Source organism: Ilyonectria robusta (assembly GCF_021365365.1).
Source record: "Ilyonectria robusta strain PMI_751 chromosome Unknown BGZ61scaffold_47, whole genome shotgun sequence".
Taxonomy (NCBI): domain Eukaryota; kingdom Fungi; phylum Ascomycota; class Sordariomycetes; order Hypocreales; family Nectriaceae; genus Ilyonectria; species Ilyonectria robusta.
The window spans coordinates 18591-34998 of NW_025764481.1; the positions used below are offsets into that span (position 1 = coordinate 18591).

General features: G+C 50.8%; 6 protein-coding genes across 6 annotated transcripts; 1 reads left to right on the forward strand and 5 right to left on the reverse strand.

Annotated features, from left to right (window-relative positions):
* Nucleotides 1-71: 71 nt before the first annotated feature.
* Nucleotides 72-1263, reverse strand: BGZ61DRAFT_568126 (dihydroflavonol-4-reductase; the record flags this gene model as incomplete). Its single annotated transcript, XM_046255988.1, has 3 exons — nucleotides 72-907; nucleotides 966-1203; nucleotides 1253-1263. The coding sequence occupies 3 exons, from the start codon at nucleotides 1261-1263 to the stop codon at nucleotides 140-142; spliced, it is 1017 nt and encodes a 338-aa protein (XP_046095077.1). The 3' UTR covers nucleotides 72-139.
* A 1087-nt stretch (nucleotides 1264-2350) lies between these two features.
* Nucleotides 2351-3144, forward strand: BGZ61DRAFT_371662 (elongation factor EF-1 gamma subunit; the record flags this gene model as incomplete). The annotated part of the gene is made up of 3 exons (XM_046242121.1): nucleotides 2351-2588; nucleotides 2643-2941; nucleotides 2995-3144. 3 exons carry the CDS (start codon nucleotides 2351-2353, stop codon nucleotides 3142-3144), a joined length of 687 nt encoding a protein of 228 aa, XP_046095078.1.
* A 39-nt stretch (nucleotides 3145-3183) lies between these two features.
* Nucleotides 3184-5720, reverse strand: BGZ61DRAFT_594291 (fungal-specific transcription factor domain-containing protein; the record flags this gene model as incomplete). Its single annotated transcript, XM_046256839.1, has 11 exons — nucleotides 3184-3607; nucleotides 3660-3733; nucleotides 3785-3991; nucleotides 4044-4102; nucleotides 4150-4569; nucleotides 4622-4896; nucleotides 4950-5204; nucleotides 5261-5360; nucleotides 5418-5481; nucleotides 5539-5566; nucleotides 5619-5720. The coding sequence occupies 11 exons, from the start codon at nucleotides 5718-5720 to the stop codon at nucleotides 3197-3199; spliced, it is 1995 nt and encodes a 664-aa protein (XP_046095079.1). The 3' UTR covers nucleotides 3184-3196.
* A 506-nt stretch (nucleotides 5721-6226) lies between these two features.
* On the reverse strand, nucleotides 6227-8087 carry BGZ61DRAFT_434112 (retrograde regulation protein 2). Its single transcript, XM_046243945.1, has 5 exons — nucleotides 7885-8087; nucleotides 7719-7838; nucleotides 7310-7655; nucleotides 6580-7251; nucleotides 6227-6513 (listed from the first exon to the last, which is right to left on the reverse strand). Exons 1-5 carry the CDS (start codon nucleotides 7998-8000, stop codon nucleotides 6334-6336), a joined length of 1434 nt encoding a protein of 477 aa, XP_046095080.1. The 5' UTR covers nucleotides 8001-8087; the 3' UTR covers nucleotides 6227-6333.
* Nucleotides 8088-9153: 1066 nt separating this feature from the next.
* On the reverse strand, nucleotides 9154-10481 carry BGZ61DRAFT_371649 (gibberellin 2-oxidase; the record flags this gene model as incomplete). The annotated part of the gene is made up of 4 exons (XM_046242118.1): nucleotides 9154-9744; nucleotides 9798-10102; nucleotides 10155-10367; nucleotides 10421-10481. The coding sequence occupies 4 exons, from the start codon at nucleotides 10479-10481 to the stop codon at nucleotides 9154-9156; spliced, it is 1170 nt and encodes a 389-aa protein (XP_046095081.1).
* Nucleotides 10482-11483: 1002 nt separating this feature from the next.
* On the reverse strand, nucleotides 11484-15958 carry BGZ61DRAFT_568144 (hydantoinase B/oxoprolinase; the record flags this gene model as incomplete). Its single annotated transcript, XM_046255989.1, has 13 exons — nucleotides 11484-12310; nucleotides 12373-12567; nucleotides 12616-12898; nucleotides 12948-13054; nucleotides 13112-13202; nucleotides 13257-13571; nucleotides 13608-14262; nucleotides 14314-14691; nucleotides 14742-15213; nucleotides 15261-15477; nucleotides 15527-15618; nucleotides 15671-15833; nucleotides 15890-15958. 13 exons carry the CDS (start codon nucleotides 15956-15958, stop codon nucleotides 11484-11486), a joined length of 3864 nt encoding a protein of 1287 aa, XP_046095082.1.
* Between the last annotated feature and the right edge of the window lie 450 nt (nucleotides 15959-16408).

Consider the following 16408-nt stretch of genomic DNA (forward strand, 5'->3'; position numbering starts at 1 on the left):
AATAAATACATCATTGTAAAAAATAATGTTAAATATTCAGGATCCAAGGACTATTAAATAGAATTGGAACTGGAAATTTAAATTAAAAAAATTGCAAACAAGGTACTATTTAGGTATTGATCTTCTCTATATTAGGTTATCAAAATTTGTGAACTGGTAATACCTGATTCATAAAGTCGACCACCGTCTCCCTAAGCGTTGTAAACGTAAGCGAGGGGAAGTCCTGCTCCATGTCCGTCATGTCCATGTTGATATGACCTTTAATCTCCTGTAGTCCTGTGGAGACGGAATCCTTGGAGCTGTCTGGTACATCTCGCCGCATGATCTCTGATACAAGCTGATAATTGAACTTTTCCGGAGAAACTGGAATGTATCGCTTTCCTCCCGATTTTGGGTTGACCAGAGCTTGAACATGGATTTCTGCCAAATCTCGCACGTCGATCCAGAAGTTGAACCGAGCAGGTGGCAGGGGATTTGATGGACCCCCTGTTGCAACTTTCCACAATATGTTATTGGACTCGTTTAAATCTTTCGGCGAGTTCAGAGTCCCTGAAATGGGTCCAAAGATCATCGACGGACAAAGTGTCACCAAGTCAAATTGGGGCTTTTCCGTCTTGACGAAATTCCACGCCTCTTGCTCCGCGAAGACCTTTGACCCTCGATAAGCATCCTGAGGAGTCGCCGCGGGGTCCTTAGCCTCACTATACGTGATTGGATTCCAGTCACTCGAGGAATATGTGTACGGGGTGCTCTCTTCCCGGCCCATGTCAAGAACGGCGCCGAAGGAAGATGTCATGACGATTCGCTTCACTTCGCTGCCTTTACTGGCCTCAAGTATTGACCGGACACCTTTTATCGCTGGAACAATGAGCTCGTTTTCTTTATCGGCCACTTGGTAGTTCAGTGGCTGATTAAGACATGGTCAGTTGATCTTCATTTAAGTGAGTCGTGGAAAGGGCGCTTACGCTGGCAAGGTGAATGACGCCGTCTATGTCCGTCATAGCATCTTGAAACACGCCGGGCGTTGTGAGGTCGTCAATATAGTAAAAGTCTAATCGGTCTGCAAAGTTCTTTTGCGAGTCTACCATCCGTTGCGCTTTTGTTTTTGATCGGACTACAGCTCGAACTTTAAAGCCTTTCTTCAGGAGGCATTCCACGACATGGGCGCCAACCAGCCCAGTAGCCCCAGTTACCAGGACGTACCTAATTCACTTAGCGAAATGCGGGGCATTGCTTTGGATGTGAGACTTACTCTATGGTCATTCTGGCAGATTCTGTGGTAGGATCTTGATGTCCAGTGTGTGATGGGTTGCAACTGAAGATTACCGCAATCGAACGAGTCTGGGACGGAGCCGGGAATTAGCGAGATATATGAAAGACGATTGAGCTGATGCAAAGCTCGCTTACATATCATGATCATAAGTATCTGATTCTGTTTGCTCGATAGCGGTGCTCGATTAACTAGCGTGCCCCAAAGGGAGGAGCTCCTCCGTGGTGGAAGACTCTTATCGGGAATACACGGTGGTGATGTCTAACTCGAAGGGGCATAAGATCTGTCACTGTGGGGATCACCCATGTCCCTTGCTGCTTTAGATTTGAGATGGGATAGAGTGGAGCGCAAGTGAAGCTATAAATATGGCAAGAACTTTTCAGGTGTAAATAATTCACTGCTGAATTACTTCCTTTGAATTTGTAGCTAGGTGATGGGTTTGGAAACGTCAATAACATGCCACACTAAGACAGCAGAACCAGTGGCCTTCAAGGTTCTCGTTTGTCTTGGTGGTGAGATGGGCATAGTTTGGCCCAGGAGAGGGTTCCCCTAATAAGAGGCGCTATAGTTATTATAAACCAACTAATTAACAATATAAAAGGTTGAACCATGTGCCTATTTACCAGTGGGGAGCGGACTGGGGCCGACACAATAGTTAGCATCAGGGAAGATGGTCTGAGGGTGTCAAACGTGGATAAAGGCTACATATATTAGAGATTAGGGGTTATGTGCACAAGTCATTAGAGCCAGTGTGCTGAAAGTTAGTTGATAGGCGCCCCAAAGATATTGCCTAATGTGCAACGGTGCTTGTGAGCTGGCCGCGGGTGAGGACGCCGAACATGGAGCTCCTCCGGCCAACCGAGCCAGCTCCGCCATCTGCATCGACAATGCACGCTAACTAGACATGGAGGAATGCTGTGGTTTGTGGAGGTACAGATATGAGCTCCTCTATATGTAGCTGACAGAACATCTGATTAGACATCACTAGCTGGAGAGCAGTCTACGTATATGTATCTACACCCGCTCCCTTGTCCTCTTCCACATCCACCGTAGTCTCGAATTCGAATCACCTATTTCAAAATGTCGTTCGGAAAGATTTACACCTACCCTAAGGCCCCGCGCTCGACTATGGTCTTGTACATCGCGGAGCTACTAAAACTCGACGTTGAGATTGTCACCGCTCTACCTATCAAGATCTACACAGACCGTGGTGGTGTTGGCGAAGAGTATCTGTCCAAATTCCATCCTGGAAAAGTGCCCGCGCTGGAGACTGCGGATGGATTCTGTGTATATGAAAACATAGCTGTGTCATGGTTTTGTACGTAGTGTTGGCCCTTTGCTTCTTCTTCTGCTGACGTGATGATGTGTCCAGTGGCTAAGCAGGACCCGAAGACTACCCTGCTCGGCTCCGGCCTTCGGGAAGAGACGACCTGTCTGCGATGGGCATCCTTTACCGATTACGAGCTACTGCCGCCTATTATGGCTTGGATTAACCCAATCATTGGCCGGGCTCCTTCGAGTCCCGAGATCCTGGCTCAGTTAGAAGAAAATTGCGAGCTTACAGTTCGAGCTGTGGAGAAGGAAATTTCAGGAAAGACGTTTCTCGTCGGCGACACCCTGACTATTGCAGACCTGTTTGTCATCTCTGGCCTAGCAAGAGGCTACCAATTTGTAAGTTGTCTCAGTCTAATCAATGCAGCTGAAGGATCTAACCTTGAGCTCAGGTTTTCACGAAGGCATGGGCAGCGAAGCATCCTATCGTGCACGAGTATTACATGAGATTGAGGTCCGATCCCATTTTTACCAAGATTCTTGGAGAAAATGTGATCCGCGATGAGGCTGGTGGAACGTATCCCGATTATGATGGTTTGTAGATGATTATCTTGGCAATTGTTGAATAAAATACAATGATACCTATCTATGATGCTACACTACTTCACGTTGGGTTTCTTGAAACACGGCCACCATCCATGATCCAGTTGGCCAAGTATCTCTCAATGAGAATGCCTTTGCCGCCCAGTGGAGATATCGAGAATCGGAACTGTTTCCAATGATGAAACTTTGTCCACCAGAATCGACAGCATCCATCAACCTCGCCAGAACCACCCGAGCCAAGGAGGTGGAGATGCTCTCTTTTATCGGTAGCTCTCCAGTCAGGATCTTGTGATCGACACTTAATGCCATCAAGCGGACGACGCGCCATCCCATAATACATGCCTTGAACCCCAACATCGTCATGAAGGGGTCTTCCTGGCAGTGGAAGGATATGCCATCTCGGATTGGCGATGTCGTTGTAGGCGTGTTCATGAGCTCAATCAATTGCTCCAAGTGGTCAACCTAAAGACCCAGTTATGGGATGTCCTCATGGATAACTTCGACTTGAACTTACGATGCGAATGAAATCCCTGTCGTTGTATACATCCCGATTATCCTTTGCTCGAGGCTTTCCGAGTTCCCAGCACGCTATTCGATGGTTAGAATACTTTGCAAACTCTCTAATCTTCAAACACTTACTTGATATCGCTGTGGGTAGGCCAAGCTCTACTATCCCGGTCGTTAGAAGAGCATCCTGGTGTGTCAAGGTCATGGCCGTGTAGTGCCATGCAACCCAGACTGAATGCCAGAGAGTTTTGTTTCCCCTGTCTGGCTGGGTGTTTTCGTCAATCCCAAATATCGTTGTGTCGTCTAGAAGATTCAGAGTTTCAAGTTTGGGGATGAGGTCTTGTGGTTTGTCAGTCATGACTATCGTGTCGTTGAGAAAATCGGAAACTACCTGCTAAGCTGTGAAGGGCTTGAAATATCTGTGTCCGATTCTCCTCTGATAATATTGAACTACAAGAATATTAGTGATTGAAGAACACTATAGACGGGTAACCAACAGGTTATGTCTCGTTGATCCGAGATTAACATTGGAAGCGAAGAAGATGCTAGCCATAGTCATATCCCGAATCATCATTTGCATCTGCATGATCAATATGAGGGACGCAAAAGGCGAGTACCAGAGAAGCCCAAGAGGTTGTCCTACAGCGCGATTGGGGTGGATCAAATGCAACAAGCACTCGTAGAGATCTCCATGGGCTGGCCGTGGGTCGGGATTTCCTTCATAGTCGTCCTCTTCATTCATGTTTAGCGAAGAATCCTGAGCTTGAACAAGCAAACTCCATGAGGTGGCATTGGCTGCCGACCACAAGTTATCCGGGCAAGGGAGTTCGTATTTTAGCTCAAGGGCAGATAAAAGCGGTCTCATGTTGCAGGTGATTGCCATTTGAGAATCCAGATAGTACAGAGAGTACATGACGCTGTCGGTATTAGGCTTCGTAAAAATGATGACAGTTGATTGTCTCTACTCACCGCTTCTTGGACTCGCTTTCGATGAATGCTTTCCATCTGGTCTCCTCTGTATCCAATTCGCCATTCATATTCATAGCAGTATCGGGACTACCGCTTTGAAGTGCCGCACCATCCTGAAGCATTTGATACTCACGCGCTGCGTCGACGAGGTTTCGATGCATTTTCAAGGCTCTAGGGAACAGCTTGTCTTGACAGCTGTAGATTGCATAATATTCGAACAGGATATAGGCTTGGATGACCCAAACCTCTCTGAACCTGGAACGGTCTTCTCGGGTCTATTTATTGTAAGTCTCTTGAACAAGGGTCTGGAGAGTTTGTAAGAACGGACATATTGGTCGAGGGTCTTCAGGCCGGCTTTGAAAAGTAGCATACTAAATTTGTGACCCGGAGCATAGTACACGGCGCCAATGCACGCGATTGCTTGAAGCAGGGGCTCTCTTGTGGTTGCTGTGTCAATACTTGGCTTGTGCAAGGCAGGGAACGCAGGATGAAACTTTTCGAAATATGCGGCAATGTACTGGGGGAGCTTGAAGAGCCACGAGACATCGTGGGGAGAGAAGGCTTCCTGGGTTTGTTCTGGTATCTAGGCGATGGTCAAATTAGACGGAGCATCGATGAGGAATGTTTCAATGTTCTTACATCCTCAATAGGTGGGTTTGGTGGTGGAATAGATTCGACTGGTGATTTTGGTGAGATGGACCTTTTATGCGATTTCTTGATGTGTCTCTTCCTCAAATCGCTGGATTACCTGTCAGTAAATGGACGGGGAGATGGCAAGGCTCTGTGTCTGACTCACCTTCTCGAGAATGAGACATCGCAGTGTGGACATGGAAACGGTCTTTGGTTAGATTCTCGATGAACTGCAAGCCAACGCGTTAGTGGAGATACATGAATTTCTATGCTGCCGCTCAATGTACCTGACCGCGTATGTCGATTCAGATTTTCCTTTTGTCAGTGTCAGCCATGTCGCGTTGAAAGCTGGCACGCGACGTCATACAAGTCGAGTAAAGCGACTGGAGCAAGCTGGGCATGCAAAAGGCCGCAGAGTCGCATTAGGAGCGACGGTGATCGTGGAGGAAACCTCCATGGTCGGCGTCATGGTTTCGCCGCGTTGGATCAGTCGATTACGCTGTGCTTAGGCCTTGGATCAGGAGACGTTTGATCAGGAGATGCCAACAATAAGGATCAATATCCCATCCCGTACGTGAGGGGAAGCTGCGCTGGAAGCTCTCTCGCGACTAAGAACCCTGTCGCCGTTGGGTTGCCAGCTTCTCCGGCGTCCGATATCCGATGTGGATGGCCTGCAGAGCATCGGGGTGTTGCAAAGCTGCGTCTTCTATTGGCTGTCTCAATCGACCGGGGCATCGTGTGTCATTGTTATCAGAGCAGATGCTCAATAGCCAATGGCGATGGCGCTATGAGGATGGAGGTGGCGGGGCTCCTCCCATGTATCTCCATTGCTGTAGATACCGAGGATAGGACTAGAGATAAGAGACACAGTTGCGACGTGGCTCAAGCGATGGAGGCCCGGACAAGGATCAGCCTGTCTATTATAGCGTCGACGATTACTACGCAAATGCGGGAGTACCACGGGGCTACATTCAATGGGGAAACATGCGAAAGATACATAAATGACCACAACGGGCGAAGGCGGATAAATGCTTCACATCCAAACGCCCTGATTTCAGGGCGTCGGATCTAAGCTCTCAGCGCTAGACCTTCTTGTCGACGTCCGTCACCTCGACATCCGCAACCTTCGCATCCGCAGCATCAGCAATCGCCAGCCCTTCAAGAACCGCCTGCTCCTTCTTGTCCCGCCTCTCGTACCAGACCATAACGGTGACCCAGATGGCGAGTAAGCTGCAAATGACAATCATGCAAATCATGCCGCGCTAGGGGAGGAGTTAGCTGGGACTGAGTCGTAAAAACGGGACAAAACGAGACGGTTGGGCACTAACAGTAAACTTTGGCGCCGCATCAGCGCGGTAGAAGATCAGCGGCCACCAGGCCTGGAACAGGTTTCCGGAGAAGTTCATGGTGCCAATGACAACCGCTCTCATTGCCGGAGGCTTGCTGCGGAGAGTGTCGTTTGCCCACGCAAAGAATGTCGCCTGACAGCAGTAGATCGACCCTGCCCAGTAGTAGGCCCCAAAGTGGCCGGCTGTTGTGGTGCTAGGGACGAGGATGATGATGGACGTGGCGATGCCGACAATAGCATTGTAGTATCCCGTGATCCATCGCTTCCCGTAGATATCCGTATATGAAGCCCACAGGAGCGTCGAGACAATGCCAACCGCCTGGACTCCCGTCGGGTAGTTGTTCAGCTGGTATACCGTGTATGTGATGGTGGGGTGAGCCTGCATGTACAGGTTGAGGAGAGACTGGGAGCTGAATGCCTCGGAGCAGTTGCCAAGGATCCAAAGAAGGGCAAATGCATAAAAATACCACGAGTTGAAGACGGTCTTGGCGAACTCCTTGTTCAACACTGGCGGATCCTCCGAAATGGGCACGCGGGCAATGGCCAGCTGCTTCTCCTCGGCCGACAAGTACGGCGCCGTAGTTGTGGCCGGAGTGTCGGGGAACAACACATACCCATAGATAGCGACGGGGAGAGTGATGATGCCGTCAATCTGCAAGGAAGTAATAGTCAGTGGCGGATCTCCCTGGCAAAGTGTTGAGCCAACTCACAATAAACAACCAGCGCCAGCCTGGAAGACCGTGCAGCCCGTTCATGGACTTGTGGATTCCCGACTGGAGAAGCCCACCGAACATTCCACCAGCCAGGCCAGAGCCAGTGAAGATGGCGCTGCGCTTGCCCAGCTCCTCCTCGGTGTACCACGATCCAAGGATGAAGTGAGTGCCGGCAAACACGCAAGACTCGGCGTATCCCTGGAAGAAGCGGATGACCATGATGTCCTCGGGACGCTTCGCAGCAGCCGTGCACATTGTGAAAGCAGCCCAAATAACAATCATCAATGGAAAGAAGATTCTAGGTCGAAAGCGAGTGAGCAGCAAGTTGTTGGGGACAATTCCACTGCGTGCAGGGTTAGATATCGGTTCATACACCTCAGCTAGCGATCGATGCAAGCAAACTTACATCATATATCCCGTCTGGTAGATCGAGTTGATCACGGTGAGCTCAGCACCCTTGAATTTAAGGTCCTCCTTCATTCCCGAGACATAGGCCTGGGTAATGTTGGATCGGTCAAGGTAATTCCTATACAGTCAGCGAAGAACCTTCCCGCCACTTTTCTGATGCTCACATGAAATATGCCAGACAGCAAAATGTCAGAATAAAGACATCAAGCTTGAACACCAGCTTCGTCTCCAATGGGGACCTGGGGTTGCCCCGGAAGTACTCGTGCAGCCTGGCAAACATCTTGTCGGCCTCGAGAAGAACTTGGACTGTGTGCGCGGTAGTCAGTGCCAATTGCTGTCGAGAGGTGCTGTGATATCTTCGTTCTCGTGTCCTCGGGCCAGCGTACTTATAACTGCATCCACGCGGTGTAGCTGCGAGTTCTGGATGCTCCTATGCGACCCAAGTAAGGAACATGGGTTGTCTCAGCCTCGATAGGGAATGAGTTCCAGACCACGTCACAGCTGGAGGCGCTCCTCTCCGACTCCCTGGATGCTTCACCCCAGACAACGCCGGGGGACGTGATCCGAGCCGTTAGCACTCCCTGCGAGCGAGGTTTAATCCGGGGCAATATGCGCGGGGCATGCAGGACGGGCCAGGAGGAGATCCTTGCTCCAGTAGATCGGCTGATAAAGCCGCTTGTGCGCTCAGGAGGAGGATTGCATCTGGGCGGCGCTCCTCCCAGGTCAGCGCACGGTACGGTGAGAGTTTGGGACTATCTGGACTTGGAATCAGGGAACGGGAGATAGCCATGCTTAGTATCACACCACGTCCCAGCAGTTGAACCCTCCATCCCGACACCTATCTGCGTGTCCTTTCCGTTTGCCTAGTAGCTTGTTCATACGAGAGATAGCGGTGGAGAACTGGAAGATAAGGTCAATAGCTTCGGGGCTTTGGCCGAGATCCACATCACAGCATCCAATTAGCGCTTCTAGATTACTGGGGATCTGTTGTGCCTGCAGTGTCAGGTTGAGATGGTGCTCACAAAGGAAGGTATCGAAGTCGATATTATTGCCCCCAAGTGATACATGTTCTTAGATTAAATGAGATAACAAGCCTCCTCGGTCATCGTCCCGAGGGATGCCAAGAGGCGGACAGATACGGTTTGGGAGATGGAGGGTTGGATCGCAGACTCTACAGGGTAGTATCCCAATTATGCTTGGATCAGTCTCGCGCGTCACCAGGTGGAGGAGAAATGTAATCTCAAATGCACTATTAGACACGGGCGGTGAATGGTACTTGAAGACACGAGGGATTATTGCGCAGAGGCGTTTGTTTCAATATTGAATGCATCTCGTATCAAAGAATGTTGTTCCTCCACAGAAAACCGTAATACACTATCTAACGCTATACGAGTCGGGTCCTCGGCTTGCTCCGACCGTCGCATTCAAACAACTCAAGTCTTGACCGTGGGAATCGTGTACTTCTCCCTAGGAACATTATCGAACTTGCCAAGACTCGCGTGCCCCTCGGGATCGACGTACTCGCCGGCAAAGAAATCCGCGTGTTTCGACTCATCTCTGGGCTTGTCAATGTCAAACTCGTACCGCTTCCAGCCATGCTTCCTGGCGTCCAAGTAGTCAGCCATGCAGAAGATTCTATCATCCATGGGCGTGTTAGCCCCCATGCGCTCAAGCAGCGGGGAGTTCTCAATTGGCACAAGCTCCCTCTCGTCAGCCGGTCGGACGAAGTAGATGACGCCGATGCGGCGGAGGTGGCGCTGGTCCATAGGGGGCTGTACGACACGGTGGATGGTGGCCTTGAACAGACCGCCAGTCAAGCGCTCCAGCGCCTCGCCGAAGTTGACAACGATGCCATGGGGCTGGTGCTTGACCCATCGGTACTTTCCAGTGTGATGGCAGAGCACCTGCAGGGCTGCGATGGGCTGGGAAAAGAGCAGAGTAAAGGTGCCCCAGTCGGTGTGTCCAGACAGGAAGATGTCACGGTACTTTTCACTCTCCTCCTTTGATCGAGGCTCACACATCATCTGAACTGAAGGTTAGCCATTGCAGTCACTGAACAGTCATTGATGGATCTCACGTAGCGGATGTATTCCGTCTTGGAGCCACCAGGAGCATGCGTGGAGAGCACAGCCTCCTCCGGGACCTCGAGGATCATGGCCACAAGCTTCAGCAACTTGATGAGAATGTTGGTTCGAATAAAGTGCATCACCTCGTTTGTCTCGGGCATATACGGGCGCAGCAGCTCCGGGTGCGGGCGGTTCTTGGGATCGTGAACGAGGATGTTGTAGTGGTCTAGTTGCTTCGGGAAGCCGCCCTTGTGTCCGAGAGGTCCGGCGGGCTTGAAGCCGACGTAAAGGCCGCGAGCATCTTCTTCGGGCGTGACTGCAAAAAGAGGGAGTTAGGTTGTGGTGAGAATGATTATTGAGGGACTAACCTTCATAAGGCTCCTTGTCATCCGAGGACATGGTCATGACGCCGTTGGCAATCGTCATCTGGCGCTTGTAGGTTTCGTCCGAGATGCCATGGTTGGTGAGCGTAAGGAAGCCGTATCCAGTCGCGGCCTCGAACATTTGCTTGGCAAGCTCTTTTCGACCGGCAGGGTCATCAAATTTGGACAGGTCAAGATTGACCAGATCCACGTAGTCCACTAAGAGTCACTCATGAGCTGAAGTCATTACGTATGGTCGGCAAATTACTCACGGTCTTCCTTGGTGGGTGTCGGAGGAGTGTACTCCGGGAGTTGTGCGAGACTGGGAGCCATGATGGATGGATAGATTGAAAGCTTGAATACAGGGAGGGGATTTTGCAGTCGGATGAAGTGATCGATGGGACTTTCTCGTCGTGAGCGAGTTGTTTGTTAGGTGGTAGAAATAACGACTGGACGCAATGATAGTTATATCTGTCAATCGAGACCGATTTCGCAGTGTTTACGGCTGAGGCATTGGAACTTCAGGCGGAAGAGTGGCTTTGTCGGAGGAGAAACGCTCTCGAGTGCAGGTGATGGGCACAAGAGGAGGGAGGAGCATGGTCGCGATCCAATCATGCTCGTAAACAATGAGAATCGTGGAGCTCCTCCCGTCAGGCCAACTTTGGAGCTCCTCTCGCTGTGCTCCTTTAGATGGCCGGAAAAGCAAAACCGCAAAGCACAACGTCACGAGGACAATTGCAGACGCATCAATGACGAGGTAATATGATGCATCAAATAAGCAAACCGGCGCGATGGAGAGCTTCGCATCACCGTGAAGGCAATCTTTTGATGCGCGGATTGCAAAACGCAGCTTCCTCCTCCTGACGCTAGGGTCTTTTCTAAATTTAAGGTATGATACTATTGACGAGATAACACTATTAAATGAGTTCAAGCAGGTCGCCACGAACTCTGTGGGGCACGTTCCGTATCAGTCCTGATCTCGATGGGCACCTGTGGAGGTGTCGACAATTGATAGATATGCATGGGGCCCGCTGCGATGCTACACGAGCATCACATGGTCTGTTTAGTAATCTGCAAGGTGATGAATTAGGAAAGGATAGGAGTAGTTAGCTGTCCTGGTCTTGTCCGAGGCCCAGTGTAGATTTGAGCCTGACACTCGATGTCTGTCTCTCTGATCGATTTGCAAGTTTCTAGAGGTGAAACAACATCTTCAGTACAGTTTTGCTTGGCTACATTATTTAAGGACCGATGGAGGGATAGCGGGAAGCGATTGGAAATCATAACTTTGCTCTATCAAATCTATAGAAACGAATGATGCTAATCCTGCAACCAATCTCAAGCCGACTCACCCATTGACTGAATCATGTCCACTGTGCCGTTTGCAATTCCCACAAACTGATGCTTGGTCTCTACCTCACCACCTCCACCGAATGAAGTTGAAGCCCCCGGAGTGCCCCATCCGCCGCCACCAGGAGACTTGATGACGATTCGGTCACCGGTTGCCATCATGGCCGTGTTCTTACCTCCCAGGTTAATCACTCGTCCACTCTTCTTCACCCAGAGGTTCTGGCCCTTTCCACCATCTTGGCCACCTTCGAGACCATAAGGAGCATACGTGCGGCGCTCGCTCAGGATCGACACCTTAGTCGGGATTGAAAATTCCAGTTCGCGGATGATGCCATCACCACCCGGGTGGGCGCCGGCTCCTCCGCTGCCTTCTCGAAGACAGAACTTCCGGAGAATGACTGGGTATCTTCTCTCCAAGACCTCGGGGTCGGTGATGCGCGTGTTTGTCATATTTGTGTGCACGCCGCTGGTTCCATCCCAGGTCGGACCACCGCCAGAACCACCGCAGATGGTCTCGTAGTACCCAAAGCCGTTCTCCTCGTCGTCAGTACCGAACGTCAGGTTGTTCATACAACCTTGGCTGGCGGCCACGGCCTTGAATGCCTTGAAGATGACATCTACCACGCGCTGAGATGTCAGAACATTGCCAGCGCATACCGCGGCATCTTCTGAAGGTTGAAGTAGCGATGCCTCGGGAATGCGGATGTCGATCGGCCGAATGGCACCTTGGTTGAGAGGAATGTCCATGCTAACCATGCAGCGAAGTGCGAAAATGATTGCCGAGTGGCAAATTGCTATTGGCGCGTTCCAGTTCCCTGACATGTGTTAGCACTTGGCTCTTGATGATCTCCGTGACTCTTAATGATAGGGATCTCACCATAGGCCTCTGGTCCCGTGCCCTCAAAGTCGAAGATGGCCCCACCGGAAGACTCGTCGATACTCACTCGGAGCTGAATGGGAGTACCATCGTCCATGTAGTCAACTGCCTCCAAAGGCTTGCCATCTGTCGATTTGTAGATTGTCCTGAGCATATCTCGAACGGCTCGTTCAGCCGCGCCTTGGATCTCCTCCACTGATGAAAGTCAGTCCCCGGTTTCTTATTTTTAATAGAAGAACTTACTATAAAACTGCACAACCTCAAGGCCATAATCCTCGATGAGGCCATGGATCAACTGGCTACCACGGTGGTTCGCCGCAGCTTGGGCCTTGATGTCTGAGATGTTGTCTTTCAAGCAGCGAGTTCCTTGACATCCTGGTGATTTAGAAGGTGCCATAAGCAACTCGGTGAGTTCCTTTTCCTTGAACTCGCCTCCCTCAATCACTTTGAAGGCCTTGATGACTGCGCCTTCCTCCCACAGCTCTTTCGAGTTGGGAGGCATTGATCCAGGAAGAATGCCACCAATCTGTGACGAGTTAGTATTCCAGCCTGTTGGATCATTTCTTGTGACTTACATCAGCATGATGGCCTCGTGATGCTGTCCAGAAAATAATCTTGGTTCCTTCAGTATTGAACACAGGTGTAATCACGGTAAGATCTGGCAAGTGAGTGCCGCCACAATCTGAAAGATATTACATTAATGCTCAGACCCCGCCGTTGATGGAAAATTAAAACTCACCAGGAGCGTTGGAAAGAATCACATCGCCAGGACGAAGTTTGTCTCCCCAGTGCTGGATCTGCCACTTCACAGCAAACGCCATACTACCAATCTGTCAAATGATTAGTCTTTACTATCGCACGGATCCGTGGCCGCCTCAACTTACCATTGCGGGAACATGAGGTGCATTTGCCACAAGTCCACCATCCGGAGAAAACACCGTGCAGGAAAAGTCCAGTCGCTCTTTGATGTTGGTGCTGACGCTGGTCTTCTGAAGGGCTCGGCCCATCTGTTCGGCCACGCCCATGAACCGGTGCCCGAAGATGGAGAGTTGGATGGGATTGGCTTGTTTAGAGGACAAGGTTGCCTTGCTTCCAACTTGTACATCGATGACGACTGTGTTTGAAAGGATGGTGGCTGTGGCCTCCGGGACGATGACGATTGTCTGCTTGTCGTCGATGATCAAAGCAGGGCCGCGGATCTTGGCATGGGGGCTCAGCTCACCCAGAACATACACTGGAGTCTTGCCCCAGCCCAAACCCTTGAAATAGACATCCTTGGTCATATGAGCCTTGGTGGTCCAGACAGCCTCGGAGGATGCCATCTCTACAGGCCACGGCGTTGTGGGATCCGTGGGACTTTGTCCAATTGATCGTACTCGGCAGTCATCTACAATGACGTCGCGCCCAGTGGGCAAGAAGCCGAATTGACTCTGGTGAGCCTTTTCAAATTCGGCCAGATATCCTCCAGATCCGGGTTTGTCTTGGATCATGAGCGCCGTGTCACTTCCATGGTACCGCATGTTGAGATACCGCTCCGACACAATGCGCGACTTGGGAATCTGCTGTGCCAGCAAAGCCTCGATTGCGTTGTCTTGGAGCTTATCCAGCTCGGCTGCGAACAAGGCGAAGTTCTCGGGGGAGTAGGTAGCCGCAGATGGGCTACGCTCTTCTTGAACGACATCCGCAAGGGCCATTCCGTGTGCCGAGAGAACGGATGAGTACTTGTGGATGAGGATGCGCGAAATCCCCAGCGCAGTGGAAATATCACACGCGTGCTGTCCGCCGGCGCCGCCGAAGGATGCGAGATTGTGAAGACCAGCATCGTATCCCTTGGCTTCGGTAAGAGTGCGAATGGGCCGACACATGGATTCATTCGCAACGTCGAGGAATCTGATTAATGAGTTAGCAAGTGTGGTAGAAGTGGGAACCATAATCACCTACCCAATGGCTACCTCCTCCACGGATAGCTTCTCAGTGACCTCTTTATTTATCTCGGCAGTCATACTCTCAAATAAACAACGACTGGCATCGATATCAAGTGGTAAGTCCTCATTTGGGCCAAATATCCGGGGGAAGAACTCGGGACGCAGCCGTCCGAGGATGAGGTTGGCGTCAGTGACGGTCAACGGACCGCCCTTTCGATAGCATGCGGGTCCTGGGTTTGCAGAAGCGCTCTCGGGTCCAACCTTGAACATGCCACTCTGCCAGGTCAGGATGCTTCCGCCACCTGCAGCGACGGTGTTGATGTCTAATTGAGGACTCTGGACGATGACGCCGGCAGTGGTGGTCTCAAATACCTGTTCCAACTGTCCAGTATACCTATATACGAGTCAGAATGCAATGGTACTGAGATTATACGACAATTTTACCTTGAAACATCTGTACTCGTGCCGCCCATGTCAAATCCGATGACTGGAGTTCCGTCCTTCTCGTCGTAGCATGTCCTGGCATATCCAACAACGCCACCCGCAGGTCCCGAGAGGATAGATCTCAGCCCAGACAGACTAGAAAACTCAACCAGTCCGCCGTCGCTCTGCATGAACTCGCAGCGACAGCCACTAGTCCTAAGATCTTCGAAACCAGACTCGAACCCGCTGATATAGCGTTTGATCTCTGGGGTCAAGTAGGCATCCGCTGTTGATGAGTTGCCTCGGGGAACGATCTTGACCACAGGAGATAGCTCCGCACTGAGCGAAACGTGGGTGAATCCAATGGCTTCGGCAAGTTTGCCGACGGCTAGTTCGTGGTCGCGGAAGGTGAAGCTGTGCATTAGGCAGACGGCAACAGATCGATATCCTTCATCATATGCAGCTTGAAGAGACTGCTTGGTGGATTCCAGGTCTAAAACACATCAGTATAACGCTTGGTGAACTTTGCATCTGACATACCCAAGGGCTCAAGAATTCTGACTACTTCACCAGTAACACCCTCCACTAATGCAGAGTCTGAGGCAATATCGATGGGTGTGGGTTTCTTGCTCTCTGTCCATGACTCCAGAGTCACTCTTTCAGCGACCTCGATGACCTTGGAATACAAAGTATCGGGCTTATTAATTGCCATGTCAAAAAGTTTTGGTCTTGACTGGTTTCCAATATGAAGGAGGTCCTGTCGTAGTGGTTAGGAGCTGTCGTTCTAGGGTATAATTGCAACTGACCTTTAATCCCTTGGTAACAACGAAGACGGTGCGCTCGCCCTTTCGTTCAAGCAGTGCATTTGTGGCTACCGTTGTACCCATTCTGATGGATTCTAAATACTTTAGCCTCACGTTCACCATTTAGTGCGATGGAAGACTACCTACCAACACCCCTCAGAGATATCTTTTCTCCCCTGGGATAGGACCGGCCAGTGGCCTGTTCCAGCACCCTACGAATTGCCTCCACGGGAGCATCGGGATAGTTGTTGGGATCCACAGAAAGAAGCTTGATTAAAATATCGTCGCGACCGGGAACGGTAGCGACGCACTGTAGTGAAATGTGAGCGATCTTTGCTTTGAAATTTTGATGTGGGGTGGCCATACGTCAGTAAAGGTACCTCCCCTGTCAATTGAGATTCGGATCCCGTTCGTTCGTTCCGGAAGAGAACCCATTGTGATGTAAATAGCGTTGAGCTTGGGATATGCTCTGATTGGGAGGTGGGGAGCGAGAAATGACTTCAGGGTTGTATACGCTGGAAAACCAGGTGATACAGGGGTGATTATAATGTCGAAGCTGCCCTGGGTATCGCAATCGCGAAATCTAGAAGGGACAGTTTGGAGGGTCTCATCCAGAGAGGAGCCTGATCCCGGTGCTCCTCCGTCCTCTTATGCTACACGACGGCCTGCAGCCGAGCAAACGCCAGTATCGGAGCAAACGTCAGCGTCGGAGGAGCAAAGCCGCTCGGTGGAGGCCGATCTCGATACGTGTCTGCGGGGGTCAGAGAGATGCTCGGCATTTGCTCCGTCCCTCCACTTCCTCCACCCTCCACACTCCACCACACGGAGCTCCTCCCGCTTATCAAGAGATTGGTGACTTTGGTTAGCAGCAGGATGGTGTAAAAG

What these genes read in the sequence shown, in the direction of transcription:
- BGZ61DRAFT_434112 (XM_046243945.1), bottom strand. Translation starts at nt 8,000, where the DNA reads ATGTTTGCCAGGCTGCACGAGTACTTCCGGGGCAACCCCAGGTCCCCA. An exon ending in TACCAGACGGGATATATGAT is followed by an intron (nt 7,656 to 7,718) that starts GTAAGTTTGCTT and finishes CCCTGCACGCAG; the next exon opens with TGGAATTGTCCCCAACAACT. An exon ending in ATGCGGCGCCAAAGTTTACT is followed by an intron (nt 6,514 to 6,579) that starts GTTAGTGCCCAA and finishes CTCCTCCCCTAG; the next exon opens with CGCGGCATGATTTGCATGAT.